The 20,356-nt window shown below is 44.1% G+C and overlaps 1 protein-coding gene across 2 annotated transcripts in view; it reads left to right on the forward strand.

Annotated features, from left to right (window-relative positions):
* Positions 1-20,356, forward strand: part of LOC138672004 (transcription factor ETV7-like) — a 46,617-nt gene that overhangs the window by 968 nt on the left and 25,293 nt on the right. For both annotated transcript variants that reach the window (XM_069760093.1, XM_069760092.1), the window contains exon 2: positions 18,205-18,334. In XM_069760093.1, coding sequence (XP_069616194.1) covers positions 18,205-18,334 — 130 coding nt within the window. The remainder of the gene's footprint in view (positions 1-18,204; positions 18,335-20,356) is intronic.

A 20,356-nucleotide genomic window follows, 5' to 3' on the forward strand; every position in this document is an offset into this window, starting at 1 on the left:
AGTCAACAGCTGCATAAAAATCATGGGGATTCAAAAATTGGGAATCACGCTGTTAGAGACGGATGGACTTTCCATAGAGAAGGCAGATTGTTTATTTTCTGTATACATATAGCAATGAAGGTACGCTGCGGTACAACTACAAATTCAAAAAACAAAGCGGGCAAATGAGTGCCATGGCTTGCCTTCATTGCGGGCAATGCATGATAACAATGCAGCTGCTTTGTTTCATATTTTAGGAGTTGTGCCATCCAGGCATGGAGCTTGGAGTTTATTCCTAACAAGGACTTCTCATTGACTGACACTATATTAAACCCTAGCTCCCTGCCTCTCATTGCCAATTGTTTGTTATTCCTGACCTTGGTTCTATCCGTTTACCTCTGCTGTCATGATCCTGTGTGGTATTCAGTTGCTGACCTCAGATTGTTTGACTTTTGCTTGATGATTTTGACTTGGTTTCTGACTTCTCTGGGTTTGACTTGGCTTATATGACCATTTTCTGCCAGCCTGCTCCACTGTCCAGCAGCCGCACCATGTACCCAACCCATGTGACACTAAAGGTACCTTCACACTGAACAACTTTCCAATGAGAACGACAATGATCTGTGACGTAGCAGCATCCTGGATAGCGATCTCGTTGTGTTTGACATGCAGCAGCGATCAGGATCCTGCTGTGACATCGCTGGTCGTCGCTGAAAGTCCGGAACTTTATTTGGTCGTCAGGTCGGCGTGATTCGTCATGTTTGATAGCAGAAGCAACGATGCCTGCAATGTTTTTTCATGGAGCAGCAACCAGCGAGAACGATAAGTACGTCACTGGATCGCTCCTGTATCGTTCTGCTGTTGCCGGTGTTTGACATCTCCTAGCGACCTAAACAGCGACGCTGCAGCGATCGGCTCGTTGTCTATATCGCTGCAGCGTTGCTTAATGTGACGGTACCTTAAGTAAGTCAAAATCTCTGTAAAGGTGTTAAAGGGTGAAAGCCAGAGTTTCTTTGGGACCCGATGGCTAGTGCAAAACCTGTAAGTGAAAGCCCTATTAAGAGCTGCAGGTGATCACAGAGTTATACAAATGCATACAATGGAAAAAAGGTCAGAGCTACTCCCAAAGGCAGAATAAACACTTTGGGCTGTATTCATATGAGGGGTGGACAATATTTGAGAAACTTTAAATCTAACAGATCAAAAAGTAGATTGGGACTCCCCACATAGTGTAAAAAAAAACAGTTGTTTTGTTTGTATGGTCGATAGGTATACAAAAAGAAGAGTATCCAACAGGTCAGTAGCCTATGGCCGTTTATTGCTTATCTTTCTCAAGGCTATCTTAATCAGCTGTTTAATTAATGTGGTGACTTCCAGTCTTATTTTGGATATGTTACTTTAAAAATGCCCCCCAAAGGAGGCAAAATGTGTGAAATGAATTTAAAAAAAAAAAAAAACATATATATATATATATATAGTATCAGAAAAAGAAAAGCAGCACTAAATAAAGTGGACTTTATTGCCTGAGCAGGCGTGGCAACGTTTTGGATATGAGAATCCTTTTTCAAGCTTGAAAAGGGATTCTCATATCCAAAACGTTGCCACGCCTGCTCAGGCAATAAAGTTCACTTTTTCCATTATTTTTGTGCTGTTTTTCTTTTTCTGATACTATTACTGGAGGCCATTTGGACTGCTGGTTGGGAGAGCTTTGCACACCATTGCTGTTCCTATTTTTTCAATATATATATATATATATATATATATATATATATATATATATATATATATAAAAAATAACAAAATAAAAAAGCCAATACTAGCCTAAATCACAGCTTCTAGCCCTGCCCTTTATAGAAAATACCCTTTATATTCAATATATAAAAATAAATGTAATGGACTGAGTAATGAAATTAAAAAGAAATGTAAGTGGCACTTTGTGATATTGAAAAATGAGAAAAAGATATATATATATATATATATATATATATATATATATATATATATATATATATACACAATAGTATTTTGTTTTGTTTATATTTTCACCTAAAATTACAAAAAATAATAAATGTTAATATAAAATGACATAAAAAAATGAAGCTCCATTTATTATTATGAAAAAAAATAGAAGCAAAATTATTTTAATAAGTGAATGAGAAAACACTTTGGAGCCACTTTAAACACACGTGTAGAAAAAAAGTAAAGGAAAATGTGCCTGGTCATGAACAGGGAAAAATTAAGTTGGTTAAGTTAGCTAGTGGCTAAATACCTGGCGAGAGACAATTGAATGACATTTAAAACTAGCTGACCAATAGCAACACTGATCCTTTTTTTAATCCTACAGCCAGAATTAAAAATATTCCATTCAATTCCATTTTATAATACTGTGTAAAATTAAAGGGACTCTTGTCACCTCAAAATGGAGGGATATTTAAATGACTTTTTACCTGTCCGATGGGCGGCGTTTCATCTTCATTTCTCCACCCTGTCCGCAATGCAAGCTTCGGTCGCGCTCGCGCAGTATGCTTTGCCCAACTGCGGGCAAAGCCGAAAAGCTTTACTTCACTACGTCCCGCAACACAGCGAAATACTTCCGGGACATAGTGCGCGGGCGAATGCGCAGTAGTGCTTTTCGGCTTGGCCCGCAGTTGGGCAAAGCATACTGCGCATGCGCGACCAAAATTTGCATTGCACACGCTCCAACTATGGAGCACAAGTACTCTAATTCACTAACATATTGCAGACAACAGGGAAAGACGAGGTGGAGAAATGAAGATGAAATGCCGCCCATCAGACAGGTAAAACGTCATTTAAATATCCCGCCAATTTGAGGTGACAGAGTCCCTTTAAGCTTCAAATCCGTGTCTAAAGCAAAGCTTGTTCCTCTTAAGATGCTGAGGTGTCTCCAAAGAGCGATGTTGCCTTCCCAATGAGTAGTATCCAACTATGTATACTTAAAACCAAGCGGGGGTCCAGCAAGCTCCCAACTCTTGGCAGGTTTACCAGATACAGAAGTTTTTACCAGTCACTTGACAATTTCACAGAGGCCAGACCAGTGAGTCTAAAATCTTATGTGGAGAACCCTAGAAGCTGGTAAGCAATTGGCTTCTTGTCATAGAACCTCCAAGTTATGACCCCTATCTTTTTATAGGAAGCAAAGGAGTCTATGAATGAAAACACAGGGATAGATCTTTCATTTTCAAGATGGCAGAATTTTTTTCAATCTCACAAATTGCAAAACCAGTTTACCTTTCAGTCTCTCTGCATTAAGAATTTGTCAACTACATATTTCCCATCTTAACATGTATCAACCCGTACGGGTTGTTTACTTTTAGTAGTGATTATAAATGAATGGCTTGAAGAGAGACATCTGAAAAAAAAATGTGGTAAATGGAAAGTATTTTTTTTTTATGCCAGTTTTTGACCAGAAAAAACAGTGCAAAAGTGAAGCAGTTTTCAAATTTGGTTGAGTGGCCAACTATTACCACCTAGATGTATTGGCCTTAGGTACATCATTACTTATTTCTATGAATATGGAAAAGTAAAATTGGTACTAGGAAAGAATACAGCAAGTAGCTTGGGAGAACCAGATCTTCTGGTGCTAAGTTTATAAAAAATAGTAGTATTTGACTAGCTGAAATAGGAGATGAAGACTGTAGAAAGCAGCACTCACCACTGGTGCGTAAATTAAACGAGAGCCGGATGAAGCATGCTCTCACACGAGACAGCTGTTGTTCGTTCATTCCTCTTTGTCTTTACTCCTCATGTGATGGCTGAATAAAGTTGCCATTTTATTTACACACCAGTGGTGATTGATGTTTTCTAAAGTCTTCATCTCTTATTTCTATAACTCTCTATGACTTATTAGACTTTAGGCGTAAGACGGTGATATGTGCAAACCAAAGAAACCTTTAACCAAGTAATAGTAGCTGCTAAGATGAACTAGCAACTATGAAAGATATAGGCGCACCTATTGATCAGAGGAACAGATTTTTACAACTTGTGGGTAGCAAGGTCTGGGTTGTGATACATTATAATACATCTGTAATCCAATTCATTCCAATGTTGTGTTTTAGGAGCGTCCAAGGAACTGATTTAGTTGCTATTATAACAGTGGTTCGTCCTGATGAAGAAGTGTGAACTTTGAAACGAGTAGACAGATATACCACATTCCTGGATTTCTTCTTCCTTTTTCATTATCATTTACCAGTAGCACAGAATTTACACATTCACTCCAATTTCTGAAACTTTCATACCAAACTTTCGACTAATCATTTATTTCTAATCCCCTTATGTCCCATTTAGACAGGCCAACCTCGGCTGTTACACTGCCACTGATCGGCTACATTCTGGTTGCATATCGGTCTCGTTATGGCTTATGTACAGTAGGTACGGAAAGTGTTCAGACCCCTTTAAATTTTTCACTCTGTTTCACTGCAGCCATTTGATACATTCACAAAAGTTCACATTAATGTACACTCTGCATCTCATCTTGACTGAAAAAAAAACAAATGTAGACATTTTTAATTAAAAAAAACTGAAATATCACGTGGTCATAAGTATTCAGACCCTTTGCTCAGACACTCATATTTAAGTCACGTGCTGTCTATTTCCTTGTGATCCTCCTTGAGATGGTTCTACTCCTTCATTGGAGTCCAGCTGTATTTAATTAAACTGACAGAACTTGATTTGATTTGGAAAGGCACACACCTGTCTAATAAGACCTCAGAGCTCACAGTGCATGTCAGGCCAAATGAGAATCATGAGGTCAAAGGAACTGGCCAAAGAGCTCAGAGACAGAATTGTGGCAAGGCACAGATCTGGTAAAGGTTACAACAGGATTTCTGCAGTATACAAGGTTCATAAGAGCACAGTGGCCTCCATAATCCTTAAATGGAAGAAGTTTGGGACCACCAGAAGTCTTCCTAGACCTGGCCGTCCAGCCAAACTGAGCAATCGTGGGAGAAGAAAGTTCCACAGCAGCCCTCCACCAGTCGGACCTTTATGGCAGAGTGGGCCGATGGAAGCCTCTCCTCAGTGCAAGACATATGAAAGCCCGCATAGAGTTTGCTAAAAAAACACATGAAGGAATCCCAGACTATGATAAATAAGATTCTCTGCTCTGATGAGACGAAGATGGACCTTTTTGGTGATAATTCTAAGCGGTATGTGTGGAGAAAACCATGCACTGCTCATCACCTGCCCAATACAATCCCAACAGTGAAACATGGTGGTGGCAGCATCATGCTATGGGGGTGTTTTTCAGCTGCAGGGACAGGACGACTGGTTGTCATTGAAGGAAACATGAATCCAGCCAAGTACAGAGATATCCTGGACAGGGGTGGATTATCAGAGGGTCAATATGGGCGGGGGCCCAGTGGTCTGGGGGGGCCCTGGGCAACCGCACAGATTGACCCTCCGCTAATCGTCTGTGACTGCCCGCCGGCGTTTATGTGCCCCCCGGACCCGGTGGGCAGAGAGAGGGGGCCCGCATTGGGCCCCTTCTCATCTGCTCACCGGGCCCTTTCCGGCGCTGCGGCGGTTTCCTATTGATGTGCGGGCGCGTGCCCGCACATCAATAGTTAACAACAACAGCCGCCAGCCAATTGGAGGCTGGCAGCTGAAGTCGGCCTCAGCGCACACGTCGCCGGCGTCTGACGTCATTGTCAGTCGCCGGCGAGTGTGCGCTGCTGCATGGAGCTCGCCGCCTGGAGTGCGGACAGGTGAGGAGACTGCTTGTTTTTTTTTTTTGTTTGTTTTTTTTTTGGATCAGTTATCAGTGGACACACTGGGGGGCAATGCTGGAGGACACACTGGGGCAATGCTGGAGGACACACTGGGGGGCAATGCTGGAGGACACACTGGGGGGCAATGGTGGAGGACACATTGGGGGGCAATGCTGGAGGACACATTGGGGGCAATGCTGGAGGACACATTGGGGGGCAATGCTGGAGGACACACTGGGGGGCAATGCTGGAGGACACACTGGGGGGCAATGCTGGAGGACACACTGGGGGGCAATGCTGGAGGACACACTGGGGGGCAATGCTGGAGGACACACTGGGGGGCAATGCTGGAGGACACATTGGGGGGCAATGCTGGAGGACACATTGGGGGGCAATGCTGGAGGACACACTGGGGGGCAATGCTGGAGGACACACTGGGGCAATGCTGGAGGACACACTGGGGCAATGCTGGAGGACACACTGGGGGGCAATGCTGGAGGACACACTGGGGGGCAATGCTGGAGGACACACTGGGGGGCAATGCTGGAGGACACACTGGGGGGCAATGCTGGAGGACACACTGGGGGGCAATGCTGGAGGACACATTGGGGGGCAATGCTGGAGGACACATTGGGGGCAATGCTGGAGGACACACTGGGGGGCAATGCTGGAGGACACACTGGGGGGCAATGCTGGAGACAGTGGGGCAGATTGCTGGAGACAGTGGGGCAATGCTGGAGACAGTGGGGCAATGCTGGAGACACTGGGGCAGATTGCTGGAGGACACACTGGGGGGCAATGCTGGAGGACACACTGGGGGGCAATGCTGGAGGACACACTGGGGGGCAATGCTGGAGACACTGGGGCAGATTGGAGGACACACTGGGGGGCAATGCTGGAGACACTGGGGCAGATTGGAGGACACACTGGGGGCAATGCTGGAGACAGTGGGGCTGATTGCTGGAGACAGTGGGGCAGATTGCTGGAGACAGTGGGGCAGATTGCTGGAGACAGTGGGCAGATTTCTGGAGACAGTGGGGCAGATTTCTGGAGACAGTGGGGCAGATTGCTGGAGACAGTGGGGCAGATTGCTGGAGACACTGGGGCAGATTGCTGGAGACACTGGGGCAATGCTGGAGACACTGGGGCAGATTGCTGGACACACTGGGGGTAAAATGATGGACACACTGGGGCAGATGATTGCTGGACACACTGGGGCAATGCTGGAGACACTGGGCCAGATTGCTGGACACACTGGTGGTAATATGCTGGACACACTGGGGCAGATTTCTGAACACACTGTCTGGGGGCAATATGCTGGACATACTGGGGCAGATTGCTGGACACACTGGGGGGAAATGCTGGAGGACACACTGGGGGCAATGCTGGAGGACACACTGGGGGGCAATGCTGGAGGACACACTGGGGGCAGATTGCTGGAGACAGTGGGGCAGATTGCTGGAGACAGTGGGGCAGATTGCTGGAGACAGTGGGGCAGATTGCTGGAGACAGTGGGGCAATGCTGGAGACACTGGGGCAGATTGCTGGAGGACACACTGGGGGGCAATGCTGGAGGACACACTGGGGGGCAATGCTGGAGACACTGGGGCAGATTGGAGGACACACTGGGGGGCAATGCTGGAGACACTTGGGCAGATTGGAGAACACACTGGGGGCAATGCTGGAGACAGTGGGGCAGATTGCTGGAGACAGTGGGGCAGATTGCTGGAGACAGTGGGGCAATGCTGGAGACAGTGGGGCAATGCTGGAGACAGTGGGGCAATGCTGGAGACAGTGGGGCAGATTTCTGGAGACAGTGGGCAGATTTCTGGAGACAGTGGGGCAGATTGCTGGAGACAGTGGGGCAGATTGCTGGAGACAGTGGGGCAGATTGCTGGAGACACTGGGGCAGATTGCTGGAGACACTGGGGCAGATTGCTGGACACACTGGGGGTAATATGCTGGACACACTGGGGCAGATGATTGCTGGACACACTGGGGCAATGCTGGAGACACTGGGCCTGATTGCTGGACACACTGGTGGTAATATGCTGGACACACTAGGGCAGATTGCTGGACACACTGTCTGGGGGCAATATGCTGAACATACTGGGGCAGATTGCTGGACACACTGGGGATAATATGCTGGACACACTGGGGGTAATATGCTGGACACACTGGGGCAGATTGCTGGACACACTGGGGGCAGGACTGGAGGCATGGGCAGAATGTAGACACGGGGCATGATTGGAGACATGGGGCAAGGATTGGATCATGGGGCAGGATGGATACGATGGAGACAGATGGGGCAGGATCGGGAGATCATATGGTGTAGAATGGATACTCATGAGTGCAGGATGGGAGAACATATGGCTGGAGCCAGGAATGAGACACACGGGGCCAGGATGGGGAATATTATTACCATAGGGGCTAATTAAGGGATATTATTACTGCAGTGATGTATTTATTTTATTTTTTGAGTATACTGTTTTAAATGGGGGGGCGGTCCTGTTACTGTGCAGAGTGACACTATGTCGCCTTTTTTTCTTCATGTGGTGTAATGTAGAAGTTGTGAAAAATTAAGTAATGTGTTCTGCAAGCTGAGCTCGAGATAACTGTTATTTCCTTCAGAAACAAGTCCTGGCTGGAAGAAATGATGGCGGTCTGTGCTGGATGAAAGATGAAGGACTTCACCTAGAGACGTCACTGGTGAGTCAGTGTTACCTATACACTGACACTATACACTGTATACTATATACAGAGGTCCTGTGTACAATGTCACCAGTGATCACTGTATTACCTATACATTATATACAGAGCTCATGTGTATAATACCACCAGTGATCTCTGTATTATCTCTACACAGACACTGCATACTAAGTACAGATCTCCTGTGAATACTGGCACTTAGGGTGATAGTATTGTGTTTTTTTTTATTTTTTCTTACTGATCAGTATTGTAGTATTCAGTCACTATGTGGTGGTAATATGTGGTCTGGAAATTGTGTTGTGGTATTTGTCCCTTGTATGTGCTATTTGGTCACCAAGTGGTAATATGTGGTCTTGACATGGTGCGGTGGTATTTGTCCCTTGTATGTGCTATTTGGTCACCAAGTGGTAATATGTGGTCTTGACATGGTGCGGTGTTATTTGTTCCTTGTATGTGATATTATTCGATCACTGTGGTTGTAATTTGTAGTCTGGTCATGGTGCGGTGGTATTTGTTCCTTGTATGTGTTATTATTGGTCAAGATATACCTAAATTGTATTGCAGATTTTAACAAATATTTAATAGGTTACAGTAGAGTAGGGCCCGGCCATTTTTCTGGAATAATCTGGTTCAGGTATATCATGACCCCCGTCACATGACCCCCGTCACATGACCCCCGTCACATGACCAGGGGGCCCACAGTGTGTGAACAGCCCGGGGCCCTGGCTACCCTTAGTCCACCCCTGATCCTGGATGAAAACCTCTTCCAGAGTGCTCTGGATCTCAGACTTCGCCAAAGGTTCACATTCCAACAAGATAATGAACTTCAGAACAACTCTGTGACCATTCTTGACTGGCCCAGCCAGAGCCCTGACCTAAACTCAATTGAGCATCTCTGGAGAGACCTGAAAATGGCTGTCCACCAACGTTCACCATCCAACCTGACCAAACTGGAGGGGATCTGCAAGGAAGAATGGCAGAGGATCCCCAAATCCAGGTGTGAAAAACATCATTCCCAAGAAGACTCATGGCTGTACTAGCTCAAAAGGGTGCTTCTACCCAATACTGAGCAAAGGGTCTTTATACTTCTGACCATGTGATTTTTCTTTTTTATTAAATTTGCAAAAATTTCTACATTTCTGTTTTGGTTTTTTTTTCTGTCAAGATGGGGTGCAGGGTGTACATTGATGAGAAAAAAATAACTTTTTTGAATTTACCAAATGGCTGCAATGAAACAAAGACTGAAAAATTTAAAGTGGTCTGAATATTTTCTGTACCCACTGTAGACAGGCTGTCTGCACTTGCATTTGCCCAGAGCATCATGTAATTGACAGCACATGTCCTGTTTACATAGGATGATGGGCTGCCAAAGAATGATTTTTAAAATTGCTTAAAAATCATTCCATGTTCCCAAGTGTTTTGATTGTTGACTAATTAGACAGATGCACTCTTTCCAGTAAGTGACAATCTCGACATTGGGCCCCTTACAGCTCATAATTATTCATGTACTGTCACAACTGATATAGTTGCTTGTCTAGCTCTCCACCATATATAGCGGTTCCCAAGCTGGTTGTCACTGTGTTCACCTGGTCTGTATGGGACGACACCCTTCCCGATGATATACTCTTGATTTGCGGGTTATAGAAGAAGCAGACAATTATTCTGAACATTTAATCATGTTTTTTGTAAGAATCACAGCCAGATTTCTGAAATTGGACTAGACTTGTCAGTCTGAAAGTGAAATTAAAAGGACATCTTTTTTTAAGGTTTAAGCGGAAATTCAATATCGTGTGGATTGTAATACTCTGCCTAATACATGAAAACTTGAGAGTAGGGCTGACCCTCATTGGGGATCTGATCTTTGGAAGCCCTAAGGGTATGTGCACACGTTGCGGATTTGGCTGCGGATTAGCAGCAGTTTTCCATGCGTTGTACAGTACCATGTAAACCTATGGAAAACCAAATCCGCAGTGCACATGTCAAATGCAGCATGTCAATTCTTTGTGCAGATTCCGCAGCGGTTTTACACCTGCCTCATAATAGAAAACCGCAGGTGTAAAACCGCAGTGGAAACCACACAAAATCCACGGTAAATCCGCAGTAAAAAAGCAGTGCTTTTGCACTGTGGATTTATCAAATCCGCTGCGGAAAAATCCGCAGTGGACCACTTCTACGTGTGCACATACCCTAAATGTTTTAAAGGGTATCTTTCACCTGTTTTTTTTCCAGGCCATCTGAGAGCAGCACAATGTAGGGGCAGAGACACTGATTACAGCGATGTATCACTTAATGAGCTTTTTGCTGTCATTTTGATAAAACAATGTTTTTCTGCTGCAAATGTAACGGTTCTCTAAAACTGAGCTCTGTGTAACTCCGCCCAGATCACTGATTGGCAATTTTCTGCTCATATACACAGAAAGCTGCTAATCAGTGGTGAGGGTGGGGTTACAGAGCTCATTAATATACTTGACACCCTTGGTCGGGGCTCCTTTTGCATCAATTACTGCATCAATGAGGTGTGTCATGGAGGCGATCAGTCTGTGGCACTGCTGAGGTGTTATGGAAGCCCAGGTTGCATTGATAGCAGCCTTCAGCTCATCTGCATTGTTGGGTCTGGTCTTCCTCTTTACAATAACCCATAGATTATCTAGTTCAGTCTGAACCTGCACCTGTGACCCTCAACCCAAGTCTGCCATGTGTTCCTGATCCTATTCTGTCTGTTCCTGATCCTGAACCTGTTTTATCTGCCAGCTGTGCAGTCTTGTTTACCAGTTCCTGGCCAGTCCTGCTTCATTGCCCCACTGGGGGTGATCTGCTGTGGCTCTGGGGTCCGTCCTGGAGTAGAACCTGGCATCCACCTGGTTTAAAGTCTAACCACACAAGCAGAGGCGTAGCTAGAGCTTTTGCCGCCCGGGGCTGGTCCCGAGCTTGGCGCCCCAACCCCCCCCCCCCCAGCAGGAATAAGACCTCAGATGTAGAACTTTAATTGTTTCGCCGGTGAATGTTACCATCACATGATCGGGACTGCAAAAATAACCAAGTTCTGCTTACCTGACCGCGCTCCTGCTCTCTCCACGCAGCTGAAACGTGCACTCGCCGGCGACTGACAATGATGTCAGACGCCGGCGACATGCACACTGGGACTGACGTCAGCTGCCAGCGGGCCCACACGTCAATAGCGTTAAACAGCTGCAGCGCCGGCCGCAGCCCGGTGACCCACCCCCAGGGCCGGCTCCAGGTTTTTGAGGGCCCCGGGCAAAAGAGTCTCAGTGGGTCCCCCCCCCCCCTTTTAACACATACCACGATTCATGATGCCCAGATACGGCAGAGAAATCTAGGTATAGTCCAATGCCAGATTTCACTTCTTACATGAGTGACAGCTATTGTAAATTCTACAGTGTATATATACAGGACAGGACAGGAGGAGCGGTACTGTGCAGTGTATATATACAGGAGGAGCGGTACTGTGCGGTGTATATATACAGGACAGGAGGAGCGGTACTGTGCAGTGTATATATACAGGACAGGAGGAGTGGTACTGTGCAGTGTATATATACAGGACAGGAGGAGCGGTACTGTGCAGTGTATATATACAGGAGGAGCGGTACTGTGCAGTGTATATATACAGGACAGGAGGAGCGGTACTGTGCAGTGTATATATACAGGAGGAGCGGTACTGTGCAGTGTATATATACAGGACAGGAGGAGCGGTACTGTGCAGTGTATATATACAGGACAGGAGGAGCGGTACTGTGCAGTGTATATATACAGGAGGAGTGGTACTGTGCAGTGTATATATACAGGACAGGAGGAGTGGTACTGTGCAGTGTATATATACAGGACAGGAGGAGTGGTACTGTGCAGTGTATATATACAGGAGGAGTGGTACTGTGCAGTGTATATATACAGGAGGAGTGGTACTGTGCGGTGTATATATACAGGAGGAGTGGTACTGTGCAGTGTATATATACAGGAGGAGTGGTACTGTGCAGTGTATATATACAGGAGGAGTGGTACTGTGCAGTGTATATATACAGGAGGAGTGGTACTGTGCAGTGTATATATACAGGAGGAGTGGTACTGTGCAGTGTATATATACAGGAGGAGTGGTACTGTGCAGTGTATATATACAGGACAGTGGTACTGTGCAGTGTATATATACAGGAGGAGTGGTACTGTGCAGTGTATATATACAGGAGGAGTGGTACTGTGCGGTGTATATATACAGGAGGAGTGGTACTGTGCGGTGTATATATACAGGAGGAGTGGTACTGTGCAGTGTATATATACAGGAGGAGTGGTACTGTGCGGTGTATATATACAGGAGGAGTGGTACTGTGCAGTGTATATATACAGGAGGAGTGGTACTGTGCAGTGTATATATACAGGACAGTGGTACTGTGCAGTGTATATATACAGGAGGAGTGGTACTGTGCAGTGTATATATACAGGAGGAGTGGTACTGTGCGGTGTATATATACAGGAGGAGTGGTACTGTGCAGTGTATATATACAGGAGGAGTGGTACTGTGCAGTGTATATATACAGGAGGAGTGGTACTGTGCAGTGTATATATACAGGAGGAGTGGTACTGTGCAGTGTATATATACAGGAGGAGTGGTACTGTGCAGTGTATATATACAGGAGGAGTGGTACTGTGCAGTGTATATATACAGGACAGTGGTACTGTGCAGTGTATATATACAGGAGGAGTGGTACTGTGCAGTGTATATATACAGGAGGAGTGGTACTGTGCGGTGTATATATACAGGAGGAGTGGTACTGTGCGGTGTATATATACAGGAGGAGTGGTACTGTGCAGTGTATATATACAGGAGGAGTGGTACTGTGCGGTGTATATATACAGGAGGAGTGGTACTGTGCAGTGTATATATACAGGGGCAGTGGTACTGTGCAGTGTATATATACAGGGGAGTGGTACTGTGCAGTGTATATATACAGGGCAGTGGTACGGTGCAGTGTATATATACAGGGCAGTGGTACTGTGCAGTGTATATATACAGGGCAGTGGTACGGTGCATTGTATATATACAGGGCAGTGGTACGGTGCAGTGTATATATACAGGGCAGTGGTACGGTGCATTGTATATATACAGGGCAGTGGTACGGTGCAGTGTATATATACAGGGCAGTGGTACTGTGCAGTGTATATATACAGGGGAGTGATGGTACTGTGCAGTGTATCTATTTCAGCAGCCGCCCAGCCCAGGCCCCCAGCACTTGTCCTGTATATATATTATATATACTGTCATGCAGGCTGTATAGATACAGTATATACATATACAGGACAGGTGCTGGGGACCTGGGCGGCTGCTGAAGTATATAATATACAGTATATCAGCTGTGGCCGCCCCAGGTCACCCAGACTGTCAGAATACAGGGATACATCGCACTCACTCAGGGCGGCAAGGCTTGCCAAGGAGCTCCTCCAGAATCTGCCTGTCCTGATGTAAGTTCAGCAGTCAGCGAGGGGCGGGCGGAGGAGCAGAGCAGGAGAACTCTCCGCCCACAAAACAATGTCACGCTGGCTGCCTTGTTAACCCCGATGTGCCTGCACTGCCTGGCCCTGCACTGACTGAAGAGATGCTTGTGCCAGCAGGGCTAGATGCCCGCCCCCCGCATTGTGCCGCCCGGGGCGGCCCGCCCCCCCCGCACCCCCCTTCCTACGCCACTGCACACAAGGCGCTAGTGATGAACCAGGTGGTCGATAGGTTACGCCCCGGTGAACTTTCCCCAGACCGTGATACTATAGTTCCCCAACCATGTGCATATCTCCCACTCACTCCCAGGACAGGGGGTTCATTCAGGGAGTTGAATCCGGATGTCCTTCCCTTCATAAACCCTACATCTGTGTGTGTACCCTGAGGTACTCTCATACAGGTTGTTGAGTTTAATTCCATACCTGATCCTCTTACTGGGCAGGTATTGTCAGATTGTCAGAGTTTGAGCCTCACTTTTAAATGTATTAGGAACTCATGAATGCAGATATCCCTTTGGGGAATGTACAAGTCAGCACACTTGACACCTCAGCTGAAATGATCAAAGAACAACCGAACCTTGAAAAGTCGATCAAAGCTGGGGTTATCTCAAGGAGGACATTGTGCATTTTTGTTGTAATGCAAACATTTTTGGATGTTCTCATAGCATTTACGGGTTATAGCCATGCGAAACAGTGGGGTGTTGCATAAAACATCAATACTACAATATTGTCGAAGTTCTGGCTTCTGCATTAACCCCATATGAAGGACTAGGCTCCCAAAACTTCATCATTTCTACTGAATCTACAGGGGTCCAGATAAAAAATGATGAAGTGGGGTTTTGAACCAAAATCGGTTGGGCATATAAATTTGTCTTGGCCACCATGAGATTTACAAAATTCTCAGAAAAAAAAGACTTTGAAAAAGTCGATTTTTGTGAGGCCAGTAGTTTCAAATTAGATTCCTGATTGCACCACAAAAAAAATGGTAAAATAAAAAACAAACTTACTAAATGGATGTCAGTTAAGAAGAATTACTGAGCACTTGCAAGTATCTAACACTAACCCTGACTATATTCAGTAAAATATTGATTACCACAGTATATTTTTAGTGTCCCTCATCTAGTCTTATCAACTAATCAAATATTTTTTTTTTACACTTTACTATCTGACACTAACATTGGCTTTATTCAGTAAAAAATACTGTAGTAGACATTGATTACTACAGTATATTTTTACTGTCTCTAATCTAGCCCAATCAACTAAATTATTTTTATTTGATTATTTTTTTCACACAAGAAAGCCACAACAACCAGATGCCGACTAGTGATGTGCATCACTGATCAGTGCTCAACGTCTGCAGGACACCAGCATGGATGTGGTTCAAAAGAGGGTAAGAGAATGGACAGGAAAAAAAAGTCATGGCTAAAGTACAGGTTATAGTGTGGTCACCAGTGACATTATGCATAGGAGCTTTGTATATAGTGTCAGTGTACAGGTAATACAGGGATCACCGGTGACATTATACACAGGAGCTCTGTATATAGTGTACAGGTAAAACAGTTATCACCAGTGACATTATACACAGGAGCTCTGTATATATTGTCAGTGTACAGACAATACAGTGATCACCGCTGACATGATGCACAGGAGCTCTGTATATAGTGTATCATGTACAGTGATCAGGCTGTTAAATTAAGAACAGGAGCTCTGTATATGTGTATAGTGTACAGATAATACAGTGATCACCTTTGACATTATACACAGGAGCTTTATATATCATGTATAATGTATAGGTAACACACTGATTCACCGGTGATCTAGTTGAAGTCCTTCATCTTCACTTTTCTTCTTCATCCAGCACAGACCGCCTTCCCTTCCTCCAGCCATGACTCGTCTCTGCAGGAAATAGCACGCAGTTATTTAGAGCACCACTTCCAGAGCACATTCCACACTTTTCCCCAACTTCTACACTACGCAGCTGAATACAGACATGCACCCACCATTAATATATAATTAGTAAATATGTAACCCAACATTGTAAATATAAATTGTAATCCACCACTGTGCTCCCCACTAACTATAAATAGCCCCTTTCTCTACCCAATAAATATATTAATTAATTAGCACCTGTACTCTTTCCCCCAATTCATTACCAGTCACAGTCCTGCAAATTCAACGCCCCCCACTCTGTACCGCCCGCTCCCCCAATTCATTATATTTACAAGCCGACCTCCACCACTCTCCCACCCCAACCCTCAAGTCATCATTTGCTTTCCCCCTTACTCAATTCATGCCCCCTCCACCACTCTTTCTCTCCCATCCCCACCCTCAAGTCATTTGCTGTCCACACCCCCAATTCATTATTTGCTGTACCCCATCCCCCACTCTCTATTCATCATTTGCTGTCCCCCGTCCACAACCCTCAATTCATCATTTGCTTTCCCCCACCCCCAATTCATCATTATTTGCACTCCACCACCTCAATACATCAATCACTGTCCTCTGTCCCACACCATTAATTCATCATCATTTGCTCCTCCTCAAGCCCATTTAATTCATTTTATTAAAAAAAAAAAAAAAAGTTTTCATACTAACCTCTCATATGATCCCCTGCAGCTCCACTTCTGGACTCTTGTCCTGGTGAGTGGCGCATGCACATGCAGTCACGTACGTGATTACGTCATCGCATACGCGCCATCGCCAGTGGGTCGCACAAGAGGCAGAAGGACTCCCTTAGAGCTGCTTGGCCATTCAGTTTCTATGGAGATCCAAGAAGGCTCCCCCTGCAGAGATGTGCGCCACCTTAAATCTCCTTAAAGTTATAAAGCACCCCTGCAGATCCTAGCACTTTCTATATGTAGGTTTTATTATGCTTTGCTTATATAGCACCATCATATTCCACAGTGCTTTACAGGCATTATCATCACTGTCTCCACTGGGACTCACAAGCTAAATTCCCTATCAGTATGTCTTTGGACTGTGGGAGGAAACCACAGAACCTTGAGGAAACTCCCGCAAACACGGGGAGAACATACAAACTCCTTGCAAATATTGTCCTTGATGGGATTTGAGCACAGGAATACACTGGGCAATCTATACTGTCCAGTTCTCAGACAGAGTAAACATGTGGATGGATTTAGCACTCCCTCTACAGCAGAAACCTGCCACCAAAACACACAGAATATGAAGTTTTGGGACTTTTTGAAGTTTTGTGCTGGCAGTGAAATTCTTTTGGCTGGATTCCAGTATTAAATGAAATGCTATGATTAGGCCATGATTCCTCCATCATCTTCCACCTGGCGTTCATTTTTAAATGCCATATGTAAACTACTTAGCTACGGCCATATGTGATTCCAACCTTACATACATTATAGATTTGAAAGCGGGTTGTCCCCTTTAAGAAAACTGCTTGCCCTTGATTGTATTGCTTGCCCTTCCTAGGTCAAGTGCTGGCTGTCGGTAACTTCCTTGGTCTTTGTTTTTTTGTCTGCAGTGCAGGAATCACGTCGACCATGCTACAGTCAATCAGTGAGCTCAGCGGTTCTGCCCATGTAGACAGCACAAGCTGTCGAGTTCGGTGATTGGCTGCAGCGCTGTCAACGTGACATTAGCGCTGCTGAAAAACAACAGACTGGTACAGCGGTGGACCCGGAGAGAGTAGGCAATACTCAGTTTATTTTTTATAGTTGCTGCAGCCTATGAAAGAAACGCTTATGAAAGGATTAAAGGTTTCTATATGTATTACCTGTGTTGTGTTTCGTCTCGTTTATATTATTAGATGCCAAAATTATGATATTGTATTTTTCTTATGTTTCCATGTTTGTTTTGTCTTTTTATTTTTCATTTTGATTAATTCCCCGTGTTGCATCATCTCCTACCTATCCTTCCTTATTTCTTCTGTTTTTATATTGTAGTATGCATTTGTGTATGGTAATTCTTCCATTATTTTATGGTTTTGGATGCTATATTCTTGAAGATTCGTTACTATTATTTGCTGGTATGGTTTAACGTGGTTATGCAGTATTAACCCTTGGTTATTATTCAGCTACATAATGTTAATAATTTGTCATTTTATTTTTAATTTTGTAAAACAGATTTATTTTAAACTTTTTGTCTTTGTGGCAACATATGTTTACAGAAAAGTGTTTAATATTTCAGGGCTAAAGTATGCTGGCTGCCTGATCCAGCTGATGTCTGCAAGATACGGGGTGGGGGAAGGAGTGATGAATTCGGGATTTGGGGGACCTGGTCCAAAATTTGCTATTACTAAGACTTTTATGTAACATTGCAGGAAAGAATAAAGACAATCACTCCTCAAACCATTACATTGTCTCCTCACCTTCGCCAGGATGACCTAGACCATTGTCACCCACACTGTTCCTTTACTGAAGAAGTGATATGCAAAGTTCCAGGAAGTCTCAGTAAGTAGAACAATGAATAATGCAGAAATGTTTGGTTTAATTATTGCCTTTGCAACTGCTTTTTGTCTAGTTTTGCGCCTCTTGTTTGCACCCAATTCATTATTCTATTTGCACCCTTTTTAAAGTCTATCTTTTTGTGTTTTCCTGTTTCTCCCCCCCCCCCCCCCGCCCGCTTTCAGGGCAGAGTTCAATTGTTTTAACCTGATTCATCATTTGCAAATTTTTAAAAAGTTGAAAAATTTGGCACAACTCCACTCTAGGCACCCTCTGGTGTAGTTTTATGCATGTTTTTCAAAGTGTCGCATCTTTTATCATATTTTGAAAAAGATGCAACATTGCAAAAATGGTTAATGACAGGAAAGAAGCCATTTTTCGACTGCGCGAAATTCATGAACCTCATGTGCCATTTAGATGAACACCTCAAGGCTAAAGAAGAAAGGTAACTTTAAAAAAAAAATGCACGTGATGAATCGGGGCCAAAGTGTGGTGGCACATAAAAAGGGGCCTGAATCATAGGATATATTATAATGGCGGTGTATATAGTAGTAACATGGTTTTTTAAGTTCACAATAAGATTATTGAATATTTTAAAGAATAATAACAATCAGATATCATATAACTTGTCACATCTCTCCATCATGACATATCTAAAAACACAGTATTATCCAAGCATAAGAAACAGCAGAGAAGTACAATCAGGACATACAACCTCTAATGGGCTCGAGAAACATGTTGAACATATCTTCAAAATTTGCTTGAATCGGCTTACCGAAAGAGATTGCTTTCCATTTATAATTTTAGAATCTAAACGTCAATAATTAATAAGCAATCCTCAAAACTGAGCATAAGTTTAGAAGTGGACATATCATTAGTGCAGCCACACAGGGGCCCAAGAGGTGTAAGGGGCCCACTTCTACCTTCAAACGAGGTGAAATTGTGCATTTGAGGAGCTATTGGACTGCAAAGGGCCCATAGATTGTTCTTGCACAGGGTATTTCTGTCAGTGTCTGCCAGTGCATAAGATATTACAGAGCTCAAATGAGGAATCCCAAACATCCAACATCAGCAGACGGAAAGAAACTTAATTTTGTTAGGACAAAGAATTGACAAGTACAGACACATCAAGGAGAAGACAAAGAGACAATGTACAGACAAGTCCAGGAAGGGTGGGAATGGTGAGCGCCAGATGACCAACCAACTAAGTGTTATATATGATCTCATGTTTATAAAATATCTGAGGGAGAGAGGAGGGGAAGGGAAAAAGTTGGAGCTTGACACGCTGAGACATGCATTTGTGAGCCGTTGCAAATGAATATAACTGGTGGGTGCCGTACCTGCTGGTGATTTCAGCTGAAGTGAGAAAGGAGGAAGGGAATTTCCAGCATGTCCATCTAGTGTAGGTAAAATTTCCAAGTTTATTTGAACATTTTAAAAAACAGTTTTTAAAAAAGGAGAAAGACTCTGCCTGACGCGTTTCTGGCGCACCACGGCACCCTTAGTCATTGTAAAATATATAAGAAGAAAATAGGGAAGAAAATATGTGCACCCCCATTGTAAGCATTGATCATTTTTATTACAGAGCATTAACAACAGAAATCAACATAGACAGAAAAATAAAAACATTTTACTACTTTCTTCTTATATAATTTTGCTACACAGTTTCTGTAGGGTTGTTGTAGCACCCCGCCAATACTGTCTGCTCTGCCCACCTTGTTAGTTTAATATGATCTCAGCTTCCCACAGGATGTAATGTGTCACTAGATTTCATGAGTTTTTTATGTAAAACCATTACGATATGTAATTTATCTTACCATTTTTTGGGTAAATACAGTTCTGACTAATTGGATTCAGGAAATATTGTTTCTCCATGTCCTGTTAGGCTTCTCAATGCAATGTTCCCCATTTTGGTTATCTTATTCATCCATTCTTTTTGTTGTAGGACAAATCGGACAAACCTTTAACTCTATGTGTTAAGACAGTTGAACTGATGCCTTTGTAGTAATCAAGTGCTGGTAACATAAT

This window comes from Ranitomeya imitator, chromosome 3, assembly GCF_032444005.1.
Source record: "Ranitomeya imitator isolate aRanImi1 chromosome 3, aRanImi1.pri, whole genome shotgun sequence".
NCBI lineage: Eukaryota > Metazoa > Chordata > Amphibia > Anura > Dendrobatidae > Ranitomeya > Ranitomeya imitator.